Source organism: Monodelphis domestica, chromosome 1, assembly GCF_027887165.1.
Source record: "Monodelphis domestica isolate mMonDom1 chromosome 1, mMonDom1.pri, whole genome shotgun sequence".
Taxonomy (NCBI): domain Eukaryota; kingdom Metazoa; phylum Chordata; class Mammalia; order Didelphimorphia; family Didelphidae; genus Monodelphis; species Monodelphis domestica.
The window spans coordinates 53,663,411-53,683,257 of NC_077227.1; the positions used below are offsets into that span (position 1 = coordinate 53,663,411).

Below are 19,847 nucleotides of genomic sequence, written 5' to 3' on the forward strand. Positions count from 1 at the left end.
TTGGGCTTCTTTCCTGGTGTTGTCTCTTGCACTAGAATGTGAGTTCCTTGAAGGCAGGGACTGCTGTTGCTTTTATGTTTTTTGGCATCCCTACATAGGGCCTGGCACATAGTGGGTGCTTAATGTTTACTGACTGCCTAAATTTTTATTGAACTGAATTAAAGGTAAAATGAAGGTAGAGAAGTGCCAAGTCTACAGATTTAGAGATCTCAGAAAACCTGTTTGGATAGTTTGAAATTCCTGTCTCTGTGCTACAAAGATTTTCTATTTTAAGGATATACCATATGTATTTCCATAACCTGTCTCCTTTACCCCAAAGTATTTTGGGAAGAATAGAAACAGGCTTCCCTCTGCATAATGGTCCCCTTACTTTTTTCCCCAGTACTTTGAAATATCTCTTGGCAGAGATAGCAGCCTCTGGAAAGCTGCCATGGCTGCCAAGGCTATGTGAAATAGCTCCTGACTGCTGGAGGTTAGAACGGCAGTGCTCCTGGGTCTCTAGGACCAAACTGTGAAAATATAATCATCTCTACTGGATTTCTGAGGAAGCATCATATATAAACCTGCCACAGACAGGAACCTGAAATAGTTACAGGAAAAGTGTCAGGTTTTCCTTCCTCTACAGAAATCCTTTACAAACATAATTTAACTTCACAGCTTGAGGCAGAGGAATTCACCTAAGAGAAAAGAAGGAAAAAGTATTAAGAAATGAAGATGATAGTGAATGCAAACTTTTTTGTGTGAGTTGGAGACCAAGAGAAGGAGGGGTGAGAATTGTAAGGAAGAGATTGCAACACAAGATGGATTTGCAAGAAAAAGCAAGAGATTGTGGAATTTTGATGAACTGCCAGGGAACCAGAGGGAGACAAGGTTCCAATAAAATCTGGACAGGGGGCAGTTAGGAGCCCAGCTGCTTGGACCTGGGTCTTTCCTTTCTGACTGTTAAGGGAGGAAGGTGAAGCCTATTCTCTGGGTCATTGATTGTTCATCAGATTGAGTGCTGAGAGGACTTTTGAAGCCTAGATCAGAAGAAACTTATTCAAACCTTTTCCCTGTCCATATCTCCCTTTAGAGAAATTAACTTTGTTTCCTGAGTTGAATAACTTGTGAAAATCTTCAATCAACAGGAAATATAGGAGATTAGGGAAACCTATTTCCCTCTCTCACAACCCCCCCCCCCATCTCCCTACTTCCTTTACCTTAAAGAATAAACCCCTGTAGTTAAAAGATATAAACTGTGGGATTGATTATTGGGGAAACCCTTGAAGCTTACCATTCTTGAGAAAGAGCCTTTAGATCAGTTGGGGAAGGGACAAGGAAGTGGTGGTGGTGGTGGGGAGGAGTATAAGATCCAGCCTTGCCCCTAGCTGGCTTCCTGTTGTCCCTGTCTTGTGACCATAAATATCCTAGTATTGCCCTCTATTACATAATGGAGGAGAAATGCTAAAAATATGGAACTACCCTTACCATAGTCAGCAGTAATATGCTCACCTCAATTCTTCCCATAGTAGAAAAAAAAAGAAAGGAAAAACAGGAGAAATTGAAAGTGACTGCACATCATTGGATTTAAGAACTAGGACTGTTCCCATAAATGGTACATGGTCAAAACACATTCAATGGGAAATCATAATGAGCTCCAGTCCATCCATCACCAATTGCCTATTTAACAATTCATAGGGGAAACATCTCAAACTTAATTTGTCTAAGAGAGCTCATAATCTCTTTTTTCCCGAAACTCCCTTCCAAATTTCCCTACTTTTTTTACTGAAGGCATCACCATTCTTCTAGACTCCAAGATTTTTAACCTTTGTGTTATCCATGACACCCCTCTCCATCACTCCAATCACTTGCCAAAGTGATTCTCCTTCCACAACATCTCTTACATCCCATCCCTCTTCTCTGTTCCCACAGACATATCTTTAGTTCAAGTCCTTCCCATTTCTGACCTAGATTATAACAGCAATGCCTCCACATTGTGTCAAAATGACATTCCTTAAGTGGAGACATAGCTATGTGACTATCTAACTCACTCCACTCCAGATTCCTCCTGAATACAAAATCCTGTTTAGCTTTTAAAGTTTAACAACCTGGCTACAACTTATATTTCCAGCTTTAATAGGCATTTTTCTCATTCCTCTACTCTATGATCTGATCAATCTGACCTTCTCTCTGTCACTCACACATAGCACTTCATTTTCCATCTTTTTGTCTTTGTACTGGCCAACTGTCATGCCTGGAATGAACCTCCTCACCTCTGCCTCAGAGAATTCATCTCCTCTTTGAAGAAGCAGTTCAAGAACACTTTCTACACATACCCTTCTCAATTCTCCCAACTGCCAAGTGCCCTCTCTCCTTAATAACCTTGTATTTATTCTGGACCTATTTATATATGTAATATATACTCTGTACCTAATTATAGATGTGCAACTTTGGAAGGAAAGCCCTTGGAATGGAGTGTTAATTTTTTTGTAATCCTATCCCTACTGCCAAGTCCAAGTGCCTGTCACAAAGCAGGTACTTAATAAATGCATATAAATTAAATGACTGATCAAAGGTGCTTATAAATGAAGTTTTTCAGAAAGACTTGCCTGTTCAAACTCCTCCATATCTACTTCTCCATCTCCATTTAAGTCGAACATCTTGAAGGCAATTTCAAAATTTCTCTGAGGAGCTGCAAAGAAATACAATTAGAAGACAATGATCAATTAATCTATTGATTTCCAAAAAATTAAGCAACAGTATAGTCTTAAGAAAACTGAATGGATATTTATCAAGGCTTCAAAATACTACTGTTCTCATATATCAACAGTTTCCTTTAGGTAATAGTTAATTTAACAGCCTGAACTGAATTTTTACTCTGGCTAAGCAAAAATATCAATTGGAAAACCTGGCCTCTCACTGTTTTCTTTCCTAATATCTTCAGTCACCAAAAAAGTTTTAGACAACATAGTACAACAGAAAAAGTGATGAACTTGATTATGTTAGGAGCTCTGGGAGCTCAACTCTAGGCTCGGATACTTGCTTGTTGTATGACTACGGGCAAGTCATTCAATTTCTCTAGGCCTCAATTTCCTCGCCCAGAAAATAGGGATGTGTATGATGCTTCCTGTGCTACCTGTCAAGGTTTGCTTGGAAGAATTTTTCATAAATTATAAATCACATATATAAATATGAATTATTATCCATTAAGATCCTATTTTTTGCATGATACTAATGCTATTTACTGGTTTCTTAAAAACTGTATTGGGCTGGACAGGAAAGTCTATAATAGTTGGAGTATATCACCAGAAAGAAAAATGCTGAAATTCCAAGTCTCAGTTTTATACGATAGCAGACAAAGCAGTCTAGCTTGTATTTTGTTCATTCTAGGTTTCTTCTAGGTAATCTCATAATCTATTTGGAGTGTTGCTACATTATCACTTTAAATTAATTTAACTTTGGGGCTGGGGAGAAGGACTAATGTTAACCAAGAATTAGCATGACTACTTGAATAAAGTTCTCTTAAGGATCTCTGTATTAGCTCAGAATCTTACTCAGGGAGTTTCAAAGTAAAAATTAAGTTAAAGTTTTGAATGAAACATGTGATAGGTGACAGTTGAATGCATTTTTATCTCCACATAATGGACACGAGTCTGAATTTTCAGAGTCTCCCTAATACTCTCCCCGTGTATACTTCCTGCTATCATATCTAACTTTCAAAGACAAGAAAAATGCTAGTCAGCTTTGCTACACCCAGCCTCTACTACATTACCTAAATGAGAATTTTATTTTTCTGAGAGAAATTTCCTGAAAACTAGTCTTTGCTGCTTGATGTTTTTAATAAACATTTGGCATCGTATTTCCTTTGCTCTCTTGAAACATTTATAATGTCTTTTGAACTATGATGTAGCTTAATGCATCATAACATTAAACAAGACTCTTAGAGAAATACTATTATGGCTTACATTTCACTTTTCTGAAAACGAAAAAAAATTTACAGATTTTATTTGTCAGAAAAAAAGTCAAACATATGATCCTTACTGTAGGGTCAGAGGTATGTGTATGTGAGAGAGAGAGAGCGAGAGAGCGAAAAAGAGAGAGGGAGAGAGAGAGAGAGAATATGTGTGTACTGCCACTTTTGAACATATGCAAACTCTCTGCTGCTTATCTTCAGAATTTTAAGGATTCCTTGAGGACAGTATCTCCTTGGCTCACATTCCATTTCCAGGTATCCTGTTAGCTAGGGAGACAAGCCACTACTTGTTTGCCCTACCTATCTTCTCCTCCTTCCCCTGGATCACTAGACAGAGATTCCTCAGAGATACTAAAGCAATAGGCATTTGTTATGAGCCTGTTATGTTCTAGGCTCTGGTTATAGAAAGACAAAACCAGCTCTTCTTCCTAAGGACTGTAAGCTCTATAAATTCTATTGAGAGACACGCACCTCTACGTTTATATACAATATATACAAAACAATTAGCTGGAAGATAGCTAGGGAGAAAGAACACTAGCACTTTGGGGGATCTTAGGAAGAGTTTGTATAGAAGGTAGTATTTGCATTACATCTAAGGAAATGAGATTTAGAGGTGTTTTCTGGTCTATCCATAATTTAAAATGATCAGTAAGGAAACTGAGCTCATTATTTGAGCATGGGATGATTTACAAGTACCTTGTTGTTAGTATATCTTACCATGCTAAAACATGAGATGGGTCAAATCAACAAATATTTATGGAACTTATTTGTTGATATGCAACATACTATAAAAATGGTCTCAGATACTTCCTAGCTATGTGATCCTAGGCAAACCACTTAACCCCCACTGCCTAGCTCTGTACTGCTCTTCTGATTTGGAACCAAGATGTAATATTCATTCTAAAACAGAAGGTAAAGGTTAAAAAAAAAAGATACTATAGGATACATGGGGGTATCACAAGGTCCTCTTTTTTGTGCAAAGGAGCTTATACATTTCTCAAAGATAAAGATTGGGTAATTTTTCATCTTTTTATCTCTAGGGATTAGACCAGGGCCTTATGCATAGAAGGTGCTTAATAAATGTGGAACTGAATTGCTAAGTGATAGTATCTGCCATAATAATTCAGAAAAGAGATGTTATTTTGGAGGGGGAGGTCAAGAAAAGAAGGCTTTATGGAAAAAGTGGAATTTGGCCTAGGTTTTAAGAGGTGGGGAGAACGTCTGAAAAACATTGTTAAGGACCTATGGTTTATAAGCTTAATTAATTAGACTATTCTCCCCTCAGTCCTGTCTAGCCCTTTCCTGCAAGATCAATAAAAAAGCATTTATTGAGCACCTGCTATGACCAGACACCAGGGACACAAAGACAAAAGTAAAACAGCCCCTTCCCTCAAGAAGCTTATATTCTATCTAAGGAAAAACATGCACACACACAACGAGTTGGGAACTATATACAAAGTAATTTTGTGAGAAGATGAGGCCATAGGAGTGGAAGGATCAGAAAGGTTCTTATTTAGAATGTAGCCTTTGAGTTGAGATTTGAAGAGAGCTAATGATTCTAAGTGGTGGAGGGGAGCACATAGTATACTCCAGGCATGGAAGGCTATGCAAAGGTATGGAGGTGGGAGATATGTTGCAAGATGGCTAGTCAGGCTGCATGAAGGGAAATAATGTGTGATAAGTCTGGAAATGTAGACTGGAGTTAGGCTGTGAAGAGCTTTAAATTCTAGAAGAGTCCGTAGGAGCTCTGAGGCAGCAGGATCTACTGGGCCTCTTGAGTGGAGTGACAAGGCCAGGCCTGTGTTTTAGGGATACCATTTCTGTGATTGTGTGAGACTTCTGCAATAGTTTAGGTGAGAAGTGATAAGAGCCTGAACTGAATTTATAGGTTTACAAACAGCATTCTCAATATCTGGAATAGACAGGGAATCTCCCTTTATCTCCTCTCCATGCCCTACAAAATGTCTTTCGCCACCCCCCAACTACATGATCTCTCCCTCCTCAAATCCTTATGCCATGTTGTTTGGCCCTTTTCCTATTCAGTTATTAAATTCTAAGGTGCATTAAAATATTACATAAATCCCTGGAAGGAAGACAGTTTCTAGAAGGCTGAGGCTGTCAGAGACAAGTACTGTGAAGCAGAAAGGTGGTGGAGAACAGACAATGGGCTTTGGCAAATGAGAGGATGCATAGAAATGGTTGACTTAAGTATGTGGATAGGAAAACAGAGGTAATGGTTTGTAACCCATCTATTTAATAAATTCTGAGACTAAAAGGAAGGAATGTAATATGATGCAGTGAAAATACTATTCACCTGGGACTCAAGAGACCCGAGTCCTAGTTCTAACCCCAACATTAACTGTATTAGTTTGGGAAAGTCATAATATCTCTTTGGGTCTTTCAGAACTAATCAAGTTAGCAAGGGCTTACTCTGTGTTAGGCACTGTGTAAGGTACAGGACATATAAAATAAAAAGCAAGATAGGTCCTACCCTCGAGGGGCTTATACTATATTGAGGGAAATATGTGATCATGAAGAAGTGAATAGAAGATCCATACAAAATACATAATAAGTTTTGTGTGTGTGTATAGAGGGAATGAACAAGGAGGTCCAAAAGAGGCAAGGAAGGAAAGCATTTCAGGCATGGGGGAGGAGGGGCAGCCTCTACAAAGGAGGGAAAAGAAGGAAAGAGATATGATATTATGTATAGAGCTTAAAAAATATGGGCTAGAGACAATCATTTAGCACAGTGGATAGAGAGCAAAATTTGGAATCAGGAGATTCTGGCTTCAAATCTGGCCTCAGATACTTCCTAGCTGTGTGTGACCCTGGGCAAGTCACTTAAAATCGACTTACCACTCTTCTCTCTAAGAACTGACACCAAGACACCAAGACAAAAATGAAAAGAAATGGGAGAGCTGTGTCCGATGGCTATCTTCTCAGTAAAGTAGGAGATGAGATCACATGCTGAGAGGAAAAGGGCAAGAGAACTAAGAGGAAGGACATGAGAAAAGAGATATAATAGACATTGTGGGGAATTGATAAAGAGATGAAGAAAAGCATAGCTAACACAGCAGGCAGGGAGGGCTAGACCAATATCAGGCAGCAAAGCTTTCTATGAGTTGTAAGTGTGGTTTCATAACTGAATAAAAAACAAAATTTCAGCTCCACCAACTTTTTATTATTAATTGAGCAACTCATTTAAAACGATTGTCTATAAATTTTGCCAGATTTATTTCACCAACAAAAGAAGTCCAACTGATGTTTTGATGAGATTCCTTGGCCTGTTTCTTTGATTATTTATATACTCTGCCCATATGATTACTTGGTGTTTCCTGTAGTGGGACTGGACTGTGGTTTTCATTCAAATATCACAGACTGGTGGCTCAAGGGACTGAATTCTCCAATTCTGGTCTTACATATACACAAAATGGGATGTGGCAGTAGTGTTACAAGCTCTCACATAAGCCCCGCCAACCTGAACTGGAGAAGCTTCCTTGTGGAATAAACAGCCGCTTCTCCCTACCTATTCAATCTTCCTCTGCTAAGCCTGTCAGCAAAGCATTCTAAAAGAGCCCAGCTTGCTTCAAGTATAATGACATGCTGTCTGGGAATACAGTGACAGGCAATACTCCTGTAATTTTCCTCTCTCCTTAAATGGAGGCTTAAAAACCGTTTGCTAAATACAGTCCTCAAAAGCTCAAGGTGTACCTGGAGACAGATAAACCTACTTGTCTGGGTATTCACAGACAACCTACTTTCAAGGGGAAAAAATATATTAGTACAAGACAGAGGCAGCATTCCTATGGAGAAGAAATTAGTCCTTCTGCATACCAGGGAGCTCCCTTCCCTTCATTCACCAGCTCTCCATTGAAGATTACAAAGTACCACTACAAAACAGCTACCCAGACCATTTTGGGGCTGGTTACTAGGGACTACAACCAGAATTAGGACAGTGGTAGATGCTCGCTAACTAGAATACATCATTCTTTCCAATTAAAAGATGAGAAGCATTTTAGTTTTAAGTTAAGAATCATTAGCAAATCAAGCAGTTTCCTGACACTGATAACCAAGAGGTATTCCTTTTTTTTTTTTTTAACCCTGACCGTTATTGATTCCAAGACATTAGAGTGGTAAGGGCTAGGCAATGGGGGTCAAGTGACTTGCCCAGGGTCACACAGCTGGGAAGTATCTGAGGCCAGATTTGAATCTAGGACCTCCCGTCTCTAGGCCTGGCTCTCAACCCACTGCTGCCCCCTATTTTTAAAAGCTAATAGAACACAAAGCAAAAACTAACAGATTAGGTGAGAAGAAAACTTTATTATACAGATTCTGTTGAACAAGGTTGGACAAGATGATGTTTAAGGTCCCTTCTGGCTCTAAATTTTGTAATTCTAGATACTTTGTAAAATGCCAGAACTCTATAACCATCTCAGAAACTTAATGCCTGTTTAATGAATTATTTTTTTAATGAAAACTCATTAAACTAGGAGCACTAGAGTTCAGGTTCTGCTGTGGACTGATCTCTGGCAATACATAGGCTGTGGCTCTTCCTCTCCCATTATTTCCAACTACCAGCTCTAACTGAAATTTGGCTCTCCCTGATGGCGCAGTTTCCATTTATACCCTCTTATTCTCACTGATCAAGGCAGGGGGGAGTTGGTCCCTATTGCCACTTCTAGGTTTTCTCCTTTCCTCCATCACACAGGGACTTTTCTTCCTTCGATGTTCATGCTATTCAAATCTAAATCAATCAAAAACCTGGTAGTTGTTGTCCACAGACACCCCCACCTATTCCCCTTCCTTCCGTAACGAGTTCAGCACAAGGGCTCACAATTTTTTTCTCCTTCCCAACTTCATACTAGATAGAGGGCTTCAATATACATATTAACTCTCCCTCAGACACTACTCACTTCCCATGAACTACTCTTCCACCCCATTTCATCCACACACAGATAGTCATATCCTTTATCTTGATATCATCCACAAACATACACGTTCCAGAAGACCCAAATCTGTTTATCAAACATAATCTATTGGTGCTTCACCTACTCTTCTTTTCCTTACAAAACATCATACTTCATCTGGACCACAACTTCCAGTTCGACCATTCAATTCTCTCCCAGCCTATCTCCTCTGCACCGGCCACTCTCTCCTTTCTCCCTCTTTTCCCCCTTGTTGAACCAAATTGTCTGTTCTTGAATTCTGACCCACTTATCATTTGGCCCATTATGCCCTACAAAACCTCAGCCTGGGACCACTCCCACCACTCATTACTTTACCTCTACACACATATTATTGAGTCAAGGGAAAGGAAATTATGCAACCTTCCTGTATCCATTATATATTGGTCCTCACTGCTGCTAGGCAATCCTCCTATACCTCCCATATCAATTCACTATCCCACTCTCCAGTTGCTCTTCTAAACATTTTCATTCTTCCTCAAATTTCTTGACAACTCCTCCTTCCATCCTTTCAGCTGAGAATCTTACCAGATAATTTACAGAAAAAACTGAAGCCATTTGCCATAAGCTCCCTCTTTCTCTCTTCCTCATCCCATAACACTCATATGCCTATAACACTATCTTCCTTTACCCGTTGCCCATGAAGTGAATTTAACCCATCACAATCCATTTTTTGACTTTATCATTATCCTGAAATGGCTCTTTCCAAAGTGACCAATGATCTCTTAGGTGCCAATCCCAGTGGATTTTTCTCAGTCTTTACTCTCCTTGACCTCTTTGCAGTCTTTACCACTGTTGATCACTCTTTCCCTCCTTGATACTCTCTTCTCTCTAGGTTTTCAGGACACCCCTTTCTTCTGGTTCTTCTCCTACCTATATGACTACTTTATCTCAGTTTCCTTTGTTGGATCCTCATCCATATCTCAGCCTCTAACAATAGGTGTCCCTCAGGGTTCCATCCTGGGCCCTCTTTTCTCCCTCTATACTATACTTGGATTCAATTACCATCTCTATGCTGATGAACCCAAAATCTATCTTTCCTGCCCCAACTTCTGCTAATCTCACAGCTCCAACTGCCTTTCTGACATTTTCAATTAGATAACCATGAAATGTCTTAAACTCACCATGTCGAAAACAGAACTTAATATCTTTTCCCTTAAGCCCTCCTGGCTCTCTACCTTCTTTATTACTGCAGAGGGCATCACCATTCTCCCGGTATTTCAGCTTTGCAACTCAGAAGTCATTCTGAATTCCTCACCTCTTACCACCTTCACCTCATTTACAAGCTGCTGACAAAGTCGTTTGACTTCACCTTTGTAACATCTCTCAAATACTCTCTGCTCTGAATATCTCTATGCATGGGGGGCACAGTACCAAAGCAACAGGAACTTATTTCACTGTTCACACAGTGCAGTGCTAGTCTTGGGGTCAAGAGAGGTTTAGGAAGGGATAAGCATTTTATTAAGCACCTACTATATGTCTGGGCAGCTAGGTGGCACAGTGAATAGAGTGTCAGGTCTGGAGAGAAGGAAGACTCATCTTTCTGAATTCAAATCTGGCCTCTGATACTTACTAGCTTTGTGACCCTGGGCAAGTCTCTTTACCCAGTTTGCCTCAGTTTCCTTCCAATTGTATAATGGGAATAATATTTGTAATAAGATTATGGGAATGCTCAAAACAATAATAATGGTAGCTCTCATTTACACAGTGCTCTAATATTTACAAGTACTTTATAAATATTATCTCATTTGACCCTCACAATAACCCTGAGAAGTAGGTGCTATTATCTTAGTGTTGAGGAAGCGGAGAAACATTAAGTGACTTACAGGGTTCCACAACTAGTGCCAGGCCAGATTTGAACTCAGGTCTTCCTGATTCCAGTTCTAGCACTCTACTCACTGAATCACCTAGCTGCATATAAAATGTTTCTCAACCTTTAAAATCCTATAAGAACATTAGCATCTACTATTAGTTTTACTATACTGAGGCAAAATTTGCTTTTTTCAATTTCTACTCTTTTCTTGTCATTTGGAGGAACAGAATAACTTTTACTTAATGACAATCTTTCAAACACAAGAAGATACCATGTCTTCTCCTGAGTTTTCTTCCCTTTGTTACAACATATTTAGCTCCTTGACATTTTCATTACATTTTCCCAGCCTTTAACAGACTGGTCATCAGCTTTAGTTGGATGTTCTTTAGTTTGTCAACATTCTTTTTCAAATATAGTTCCCAGAATAGCATGCAAATAATCCCAGGCATAGCCCAGCCAGCTCAAAATAAAAACAGCATAACTTTAATTCCTCAGGGATGGGTAAGAAATCATTTGAGTTCTCAGGACAGTCATAGTCAAAGTGGCTGCTAATACTCTGGAATGTTCCCCTTCCCCATCTCTGCTTTTTTATACCCCTAGCTTCCTGGAAAATTTAGCTCAAATACTCCCTTCTACAAGAGGTCTTTCCAGGTACAAACATCCACCTAAGCCTTCCCTTCTAAAATTACCTTCCTTTTAACCTATATGCAGCTAGGTAGAATACTGGCTAGAGCACTGGCCTTGAAGCCATGAAGAGCTGAGTTTGAATCTTGCCTCAGACACTTACTAGCTTTGTGACTCATGAGTAACAGAATAGTACAGATCATGGGATTGTTGTCAGCATCCAGTGAGACAAACCTTCGAGCACTTTATGGTTCTCATGCTTTTGATTTTTATCTCGTATATGCTTGTTTCTATTATTTACTGTATCTTGTATATACTCAGACATGTTCAAACTGGGTGATCCAGAGCAAATGATGTGACCTTTCTCAGGGATGCTTTCTCTGCAAAATGGCAATAAGAAAGAGGTTTGCCTTTTCAAAGGGCTACTGTGAGTATGCAATTGAGACCATGTGAAAATGCTCGGCAAACCTCAAGGTTATCTAGGAATGCTGCCTGCTGTTCTCATCATCACTATTACAATATAGAGCCTGTAAGTACCCACTTGTTTATATGCTGTTTCCCCCATTAGCAAGCCAACTTCCCCCCCTACTTTCTACCCTTAGCACAGGGACATTCAAACACTAACACTGTTATTCAGTCGTGTCTGACTCTTCATGACCCCATTTGGGGTTTTCTTGGCAGAGATACTAGAGTCGTTTGCCATTTCCTTGTCTATCTCATTTTTCAGATGAGGAAACGGAGGCAAATAAGGTTAAATGACTTGCCCAAGGTCACATGCCTAGTATGTGCCAGTGGCCACATTTGAACTTGGGTCTTCATCTCCAGGCTCAGTGCTCTATCCACTGTGACTGTGCCACGTAGCTACCCCTAAACAGTAATAATGCCTGTTAATAGACTGATGATTCTATCTTGAAACAATGATGCCGTACAAATTTAAAGATTTCCTATGCATTATTAGGAAGGTCACCTGGAACACTTGAACAACACTAGGCAGGTTTCTTCTCTGAACAATTCAACATTTATTATATTCTAGACACTCTGCTAGCAATTAGCAAAGCAAAGCTAAAACCCAAAGGACCTTGCCCTCAAAGAGCTTACCTTCTCCTGGGTTTGTTCACTGACTCTAATGGATCTCCTTGAACTCAGATTTCATCTTAGTGACCCCTTGTCCAGGTGTTACATGCTAAGCTATGCATTTCAGTTGTTAATCATATCACTCTTTAGCATTTTCCAACATCAACATAATAAACAAAATTCATCCCTACTTCTAATAAAAATAATGCAAAATGTCTGAAAGAATATACAGAAGTTAGCAGGGGCTATGTGACATTCTATCCATATAGCACTAGGACAGAAAATAACTCCACAAATGGCTCATCAATAATGTACATGCACTACTAGGTATGTCCAGTGATTTAGATATTGCATTTCCCCCCCAAAATACAGGAAACCCTGAGGCAAGATTTGCTCTGACCTTTGACTTTCTTGGCCTGACGTGTCTGAATTGGCAATAACATCTATGAATTCTTGTCCATGTAATGTCACTGAGGTTAAGGAAACTTATGGCACTCTCATTTTTGTTTCTGGCAAAAGTTTATACTTGAAATCGAAGACTCAGAGGGACAAGTGGATGAGAGATAGGGGTTTTTGAGGGCCCCTCTGACAGTAAATAAAGTAAAAGTCAAAATAGCATTATAATAATACCATTTTCATAAAGCTTGTTTATAACCCAAATTCAAGATTTACTTATATTGTAATGTAAAAAATATGTGTAGGTGTATATTTCAATGTCTGTATGTGACATATACAGATAGATAAAACAAACAGGTAAGTACTAGGTTTTTTTTTTTTTAACCACTAGGCAATTCAATATGCTCAAAACAGAGTAAATAAAGTACTTTTGTGGTAACAAAGAAATGGAAAAAACTAGATGCTCACTGACTGGTGGAATGACTAAACAAAATAGAGTATATGAATATAAATGTTTTATTATTATTATTATTATAAATACAGAGTAGGGGAAGATCTATATATGAACTAATGCAATATGAAGTAAGGAGAACCATGAAACAATATATATGACTTTGACAATGCAAACTAAAAAGAACAACAACAAAACCATAGAAATTAAGTGCTGTAAAATTATACTGACCAAGTTTGGCCCCAAAGAAAAGATTTAAGAAATTATCTGTTTCCCCTACCTACTTCTTTGCACAGATAGGGGACAATGAATGGATATAGAATAATGAATAGAACAAGGATTGTTAAACTATACTCCATAGGTCAAACCTGGCTCTCTGCCTATTTCTGTATAGCCCATTTAGTAAGAATTTTAAAGCATTTTAAACTAATATTTTATATTTCTTACATCACCACAATTATTCACAGTATCCTTTCCCTACTCCTTCCCAGAATGCCATCCCATATGACAAAGAATGTTTTTTAAGAGAGGGATAAAAATCAGCACAACAGATCAAACATTGAAGAAGTTCCAAAATAGAGCATGTAACACCTGTGGCCATCTCCACTAAGGGCTGGATTGGGGTACCTCCTGATATCTCTTTATTTAAATTGCTTATCCCCTCCCTCACTTATCTTCCATCTTTCCTTGTTTACTGGCTACTTCCCCACTCTCCACAAACATCCCCATGTTTCTCCTGTCTTCAAAAAACCCTCATTGGATCCATCCTCCACCACTTTTCCTGTCTTTTATGGTTAAATTACCTGGTCTTTTACAATAAAGTACCTTTACTTCCTATCCTCACTTTTAAGTCTCTACAGTCTCAACCTCAACATTTACCCAAAACTGTTCTTTCCAAAGTTACCTTGTAATCTCTTAATTGCCAATCTAATGGACTTTCTCTATGCTCATTTTTCTTGACCTCCCTGAGCCTCTGACAATCATCTCTTTTCCTTGATAAACTTTTCTTTCTAGGTTTTCAGGGCCTTACTCTCTCTTGGTTCTCCTACCTATTTAACTTCTTTTTGTATTCTTTAGGCTAGATCTTCATCCAGGTCATTCTAGTTAACTGTGGGTTTTCCACAGGACTCTGAACTGGATCCATTTCTCATCTTCCTCTCTACTGCTTTAGTAGGTAATCTCATCTCATCAGCTTCCAGAGATTCGATTACTATCTCAATGTTGATGTTTCTCAAATCTACTTATCCTCTCAGCATATAATTGTTTGTTGGAGAGTGCCTAACACAGCTCTAGATAGTAACTTAAAAATTGAATAAGCTCACCCATAGACAAGTGTTGGGGGCACAGATAACTGAAAAATAGTTTCACTGCTAGAATTTCAGGCATCTTTTCTTTTAATCATTAAACTACAGCACTAGTAGAATGGGTCTGTAGACTCCAATTCTGTAAATATAATATGTTTAACTAAAAGATTGATCTTGCAACTGTAAAAAAAGGCAATGTTACTTTTATGAAGCATACAAGGAGAGAAGAATAAATCTGAATTAAAGATCACTAAAAAAGAAAGTCAAGAAGGACATGCTTTCTATACTTGATACCTGTAAGTAGTATTAATAAAAGTGGTAGCAATCATCCTAACATTGCTTCCTTGGTATCTAAAAGAAGTAAGGAGTGGCAAGGAAAGAGATAAGAAATTAATCAATAAATATTTATTAAAACTATACTCTTGTGCCAGGCACTGTACTAGGATCTAGGAATACGAAAAACAAACAAAAACCTCAAAGACTCTGCCCTCAAGGAATCTACATTATATTGGCAGTAAGCAGCACAAGGAGATAATATACACACATACAAATATACTCACATATACCCACATAAAATAAATACAGGGTCATTTCAGGAGAGAGGTACTAAAAACTGGCCTCTACACCAAGTTTTGTAGTTAGTGAGGCATTATAAGAGGGAGACATGAAGAAAGAGACCATTTGAAGCATTGAGGGATAGTCTACACAAAGGTGTGGAGATAGGAGATGGACTGTTGTTTATAAGGAACAAAAAGTGTAGTTTCTGTTGGGCCAGATTGGGTTTCTATCAGGGAGTAGTGGATACGTAAGGTGGAATCAGGTTATGAATTGTTTCAAATGCTAAAGGAGTTTGCTAGGGAACTCCTAGAGCTTACTAAGTAGAGTTTGCCTTTTGCTTTAGGAAAATTGCTTTAGAAGCTTTATGGAATATGGATTTAAATGGGAAGAGACTTGAGTCTGGGAGGCTAATTACAAAGTTACTGTAATAATCTAGGGAAGAGGTAATGAGGATCTGAACTAGGGAGGCAGTCATGCAAGTGTGGTAAGAAGAGGATGCCTGCAAGAGATAGTGAAGAGATAGAACTGACCAGATTTGACAACTGACTGTATATTGTTGTTAGGGAAAATGAAGAAACAAAGAAAACTCTCCAAATTATAAATCAGGGTAAATGGAAGGATAGTGATGCCCTTGATACCCTTTATCTCTACTTCATGGAGTCCTTTGACCCTTTGGTATGGGGCAGAATCTAAAAAAGCCTCCTTTGAAGAACTCCTAGGTTCCCTGGGGTCAAATCCAGTTTAAATAAATCTTGATGGTATTCCACTAGCCTAAGTTGCCCAAGGTAAAACCCAATACAATTATTGGATTCCTGGCATCCCATGATTTGCTGGTTCATGTATAGACATCTGGTGGGCCTGAATCTCCCAGATTTCCTAAAAGGAACAAGCTTTTTAAGTTCTATTTAGTTACCCAAGCTGGGAGTACTCATTGGAAGAATAAGGCTAAACTATCTTTCCTCATAATTTGTTTTAAGGTTCCCAAAGATGGAGAATACAAATATAACAAAATAAATTGAACAATACAATGTATAACCTTGGAAATTTCACATTAGTGCCTCTTAGATTTTGATTAGCTAGCCTAAACTGAAACCATAAACAAGCTAGATTATATGATAGAAAATTTCTTTCATTTTTAGACTCAAGGTTTGAAACAACTTTTTTCACCTTGTTCTAGTAAAAATTATTCATGTATTAATGGTGTAACAATATGTTCTAAATACATATTAGTTAGTTGTTAAAAAAATTAAGTCACATACTTTCAATAAAAGATTGTTCTCTCTAAATTGATCTAATAAGACCAGTTCAAAAGAGGCTTTTTTGAACACCTTCTTTCTTCTACTTGCAAAGCTAGGAACAATTAAATTTTCTTGAAAATATTTTGGCTTGAATTCTAAGTAAAAAATATATACCTAAGCGCAAAAGATAGTTAACATTTCTAGATTCCATAAAGAATAATTATAATTAAGCTACACTTCAAAGAACTTAGAAATGGACAATAAGTTAGAAATCCTCTGGCCCAATTCTCATCTAGTAGCTAGAGCCCAAGAGAGGTTAAATGTCTTGCCTAAAGTCATGTACTTGTTTGTAGAGTTGGGGCTAGAATCTAGGTATCCTGATTCCTATTCCAGACCTGTTTTTACAATACCACACTCATTCTCATGAACAGTTACTGGTTGACTTTCTTATAGATGTCAGAAAAACAAAGTCATTCATTTAAACTGCTAACTTTTATTGAATGAAAAGCATTTGTTAAGTGCTTACTATGTATTGGCAATGCAAAAATTGTAGTGACTATATTAGATTCTATTAAGATTTATTTTTCAAACAATGAATGGGAAAGATGCTACCAGTGCCTGGGACCAGGAAAACCAGATCTGCCAGAGAAACTGGTCTGAGAGCCAGCATGATTCCAAAAGGCCTAAGAAGGGAGAGACAGAATAGAAGATGTCCCAAGAAATCAGACCACTGCATCGTGAGACTGCAAGATCTTGGATATAATGGACATAAATACAAAAGCAAGACAGTCTCTTCCCTCAGTTCAGATATAGTGGAGGCCAGGGAAGGTCCTTTGGTTTAAAAAGCAGGGGAGTTTATGGACATCCTCTCTTCAGAAGCAAGTGTTAGTGTTCTGATTATGGTTTCCTACATAAGAGGTGGAAAGTGGGGGTAATATGCATGTGCCAGGAAGGTAGACCACTAGATGGGATTTGAAGCATGGCTAGGCCAGCTATAGTAGGCCATATGGGTTTATAATCACTCATCCATCAATTAAGGTAGACCTATGGCAGAAGCTATAAAGCTCACTGTAAAAAGTATTTGATATTTCGGTTACAAAGAAGAATATTTTGTGTTGAGTTGCCAAAAAAGCTTGGATCCCTCAGGATTGACTCCCTTAGATTAGATAGTAAATAATGGATTCCAAAAACAATGCCAGGGCTTTACTTTGCTCTACAGTTGTGTTTTATTCTACATTAGGGGTGTGGTTTTTTTTAATTGCATGTGATCAACTTCAATGTATCTGTGATCTCATTCATGTGAGTAATTCTCCACTTTAACATAAGATTTGTATTTGTATCAGTCATTTCTGACTACTCTTTTGATAGTAATACTCAAAGGGTTCAACAAGTTATCTTTGTTCTTTAATCTTTCAAGGAATCTTGACCTATTATAACACATGCATGGAAGACACCTTTCTGAAGGACTGATAGCCTTTAAGGTAGCTCTATAATATCAAATTTAAAAAAATATTAAATAAGTGATGGAGTGGCATCTTATACTCCTTACATCAAATGTATGACTGTAAAAACAAGATTTGATCTACAGAATATTATTGTGACAGCATGCCTATCCCTTTAAAAGATTTTGTCTATGGATTCTCTCCATATGTATAAAGATTTATTCTCATAATTTTTAAGAAATAATAATGTGCTGCGCTCTTTGTGGTGGCAAAAAATTGGAAAATGAAGGGATGCCCTTCAATTGGGGAATGGCTGAACAAATTGTGGTATATGTTGGTGATGGAATACTATTGTGCTCAAAGGAATAATAAACTGGAGGAATTCCATGGGAACTGGAACAACCTCCAGGAATGGATGCAGAGTGAAAGGAGCAGAACCAGGAGAACATTGTACACAGAGACTGATACACTGTGGTACTATCGAATGTAATGGACTTTTCCATTAGTGGCAATGCAGTGATCCTGAACAACTTGGAGAAATCTATGAGAAAAATCACTATCCACATTCAGAGGAAAAACTGTGGGAGTAGAAACAGAGATGAAAAACAACTGCTTGAATACATGGGTCAAGGGGATATGGCAGGGGATGTAGACTCTAAATGAACATCCTAATGCAAACACCAATAACATGGAAATGGGTTCTGATCAAGGACACAAGAAATACCCAATGAAATTGCGCTATGGGAAGGGTGGGTGGGTTACAATAATGTGATTATTGTAACCAAGGAATTATGTTCTAAATTGACTAAATAAATTTTAAAAAAAGGAAAAAAGAAATGATAATGTAAGTATATGATTAAGGAGTAAAATTTTCTTAATACTTTTTGTCAAAATATTTCTTGTTATCTTCTAGCATTCTGCCTTCTTTAAGATATTCTCAGAATTGATCCTTCAATATGGTCAAAACAGTATCAACTCCGGCATGGATGTGCACACTTTGCTTGGTTTAGATTCTTTTCTCATCTTTGTTTTCTTTAGTGCCGCTTCAACTTTTTCCACATTGCATATTAAAGACTATTATCAAGAGTCCAAATGTAGTAGCTTCACTGTCATTGATGGAGGAAAGAGTTCACCATACAAATAGGGACTGTCTTGCTTTTGTATTTGTATCCTAAATTGGCAAATTGCTTGATATGAATTAATTACTAAATTGTTCTTGTTCATTCATTCATCCATCTATCCATCAAGTGCACTTTTCAAATACTTGTCTTACTTCCAGTTTGTTCTTCAATATTCTCAAAAGCTATATAGGTTGAATCTTTCATAAGGCTTTCTGTAAACTTGTTTCTCATTCTTCCACATCTCACTGCTTTATGAGGAACTACTTACTGCTCATGATCTCCCACAGTTTTGCTCAAAGGTTTTTACTGACTTCATATTTTAAACCTGTATAGCTTTTAGATGCCAAATTTTTCACTTATCAGGGAGATTCAATGTTTGGTGACCTCCATGTTTTGAAGAATATTTTGACTTCCATGATGTGCCAAATGATTTATATTGATTAAACTTCTGTAGGAAATTATTATAATCTGTGCAAGTATCTGTTCCTTTATTTCTTGATTCATTTTATTTTTTGGTGTCAGCAGTTTGTTTTAATAGGCATGGAAGAGCTATTATGAGGGCATGAAAGTTTACTTCTGCTTTTGGTGGAAGAAGGTTTTATGGGAGAAATAATTGCAGAAGAAGTATAAGGATTGTGAAAGGCATTTGGATTGATTTGTAATTGGGAAGAGAACTTGAGCTTGAATTTGGAAAGGGAAAATTTGGGAAGACGTGAAGAGAAGTTGAATAAACAGGAAGACTTGAGCTGAAGGAAAAGAAAGATTTGAGCAGATAGAAAAGGATAGATAGTAGATGGATTTAAACAGAACCTGGAAGAAGAGGAGAAAGATGAGCAGGAAAGAACTAAGGAGGAAAAATTAAGTTAGTAACAATTTCTTGTCTTGCTTTAAAGATAACTTCATCCCTTAG

At 37.9% G+C, this 19,847-nt stretch overlaps 1 protein-coding gene across 8 annotated transcripts in view; it reads right to left on the bottom strand.

The window, feature by feature from the left end:
* The window catches only part of MICU1 (mitochondrial calcium uptake 1), a 238,341-nt gene that overhangs the window by 99,129 nt on the left and 119,365 nt on the right, over nucleotides 1–19,847 (bottom strand). For all 8 annotated transcript variants that reach the window (XM_007478360.3, XM_007478357.3, XM_056799458.1 and 5 more), the window contains one exon: nucleotides 2,589–2,671. In XM_007478360.3, the coding sequence (XP_007478422.2) occupies nucleotides 2,589–2,671 (83 nt within the window). The remainder of the gene's footprint in view (nucleotides 1–2,588; nucleotides 2,672–19,847) is intronic.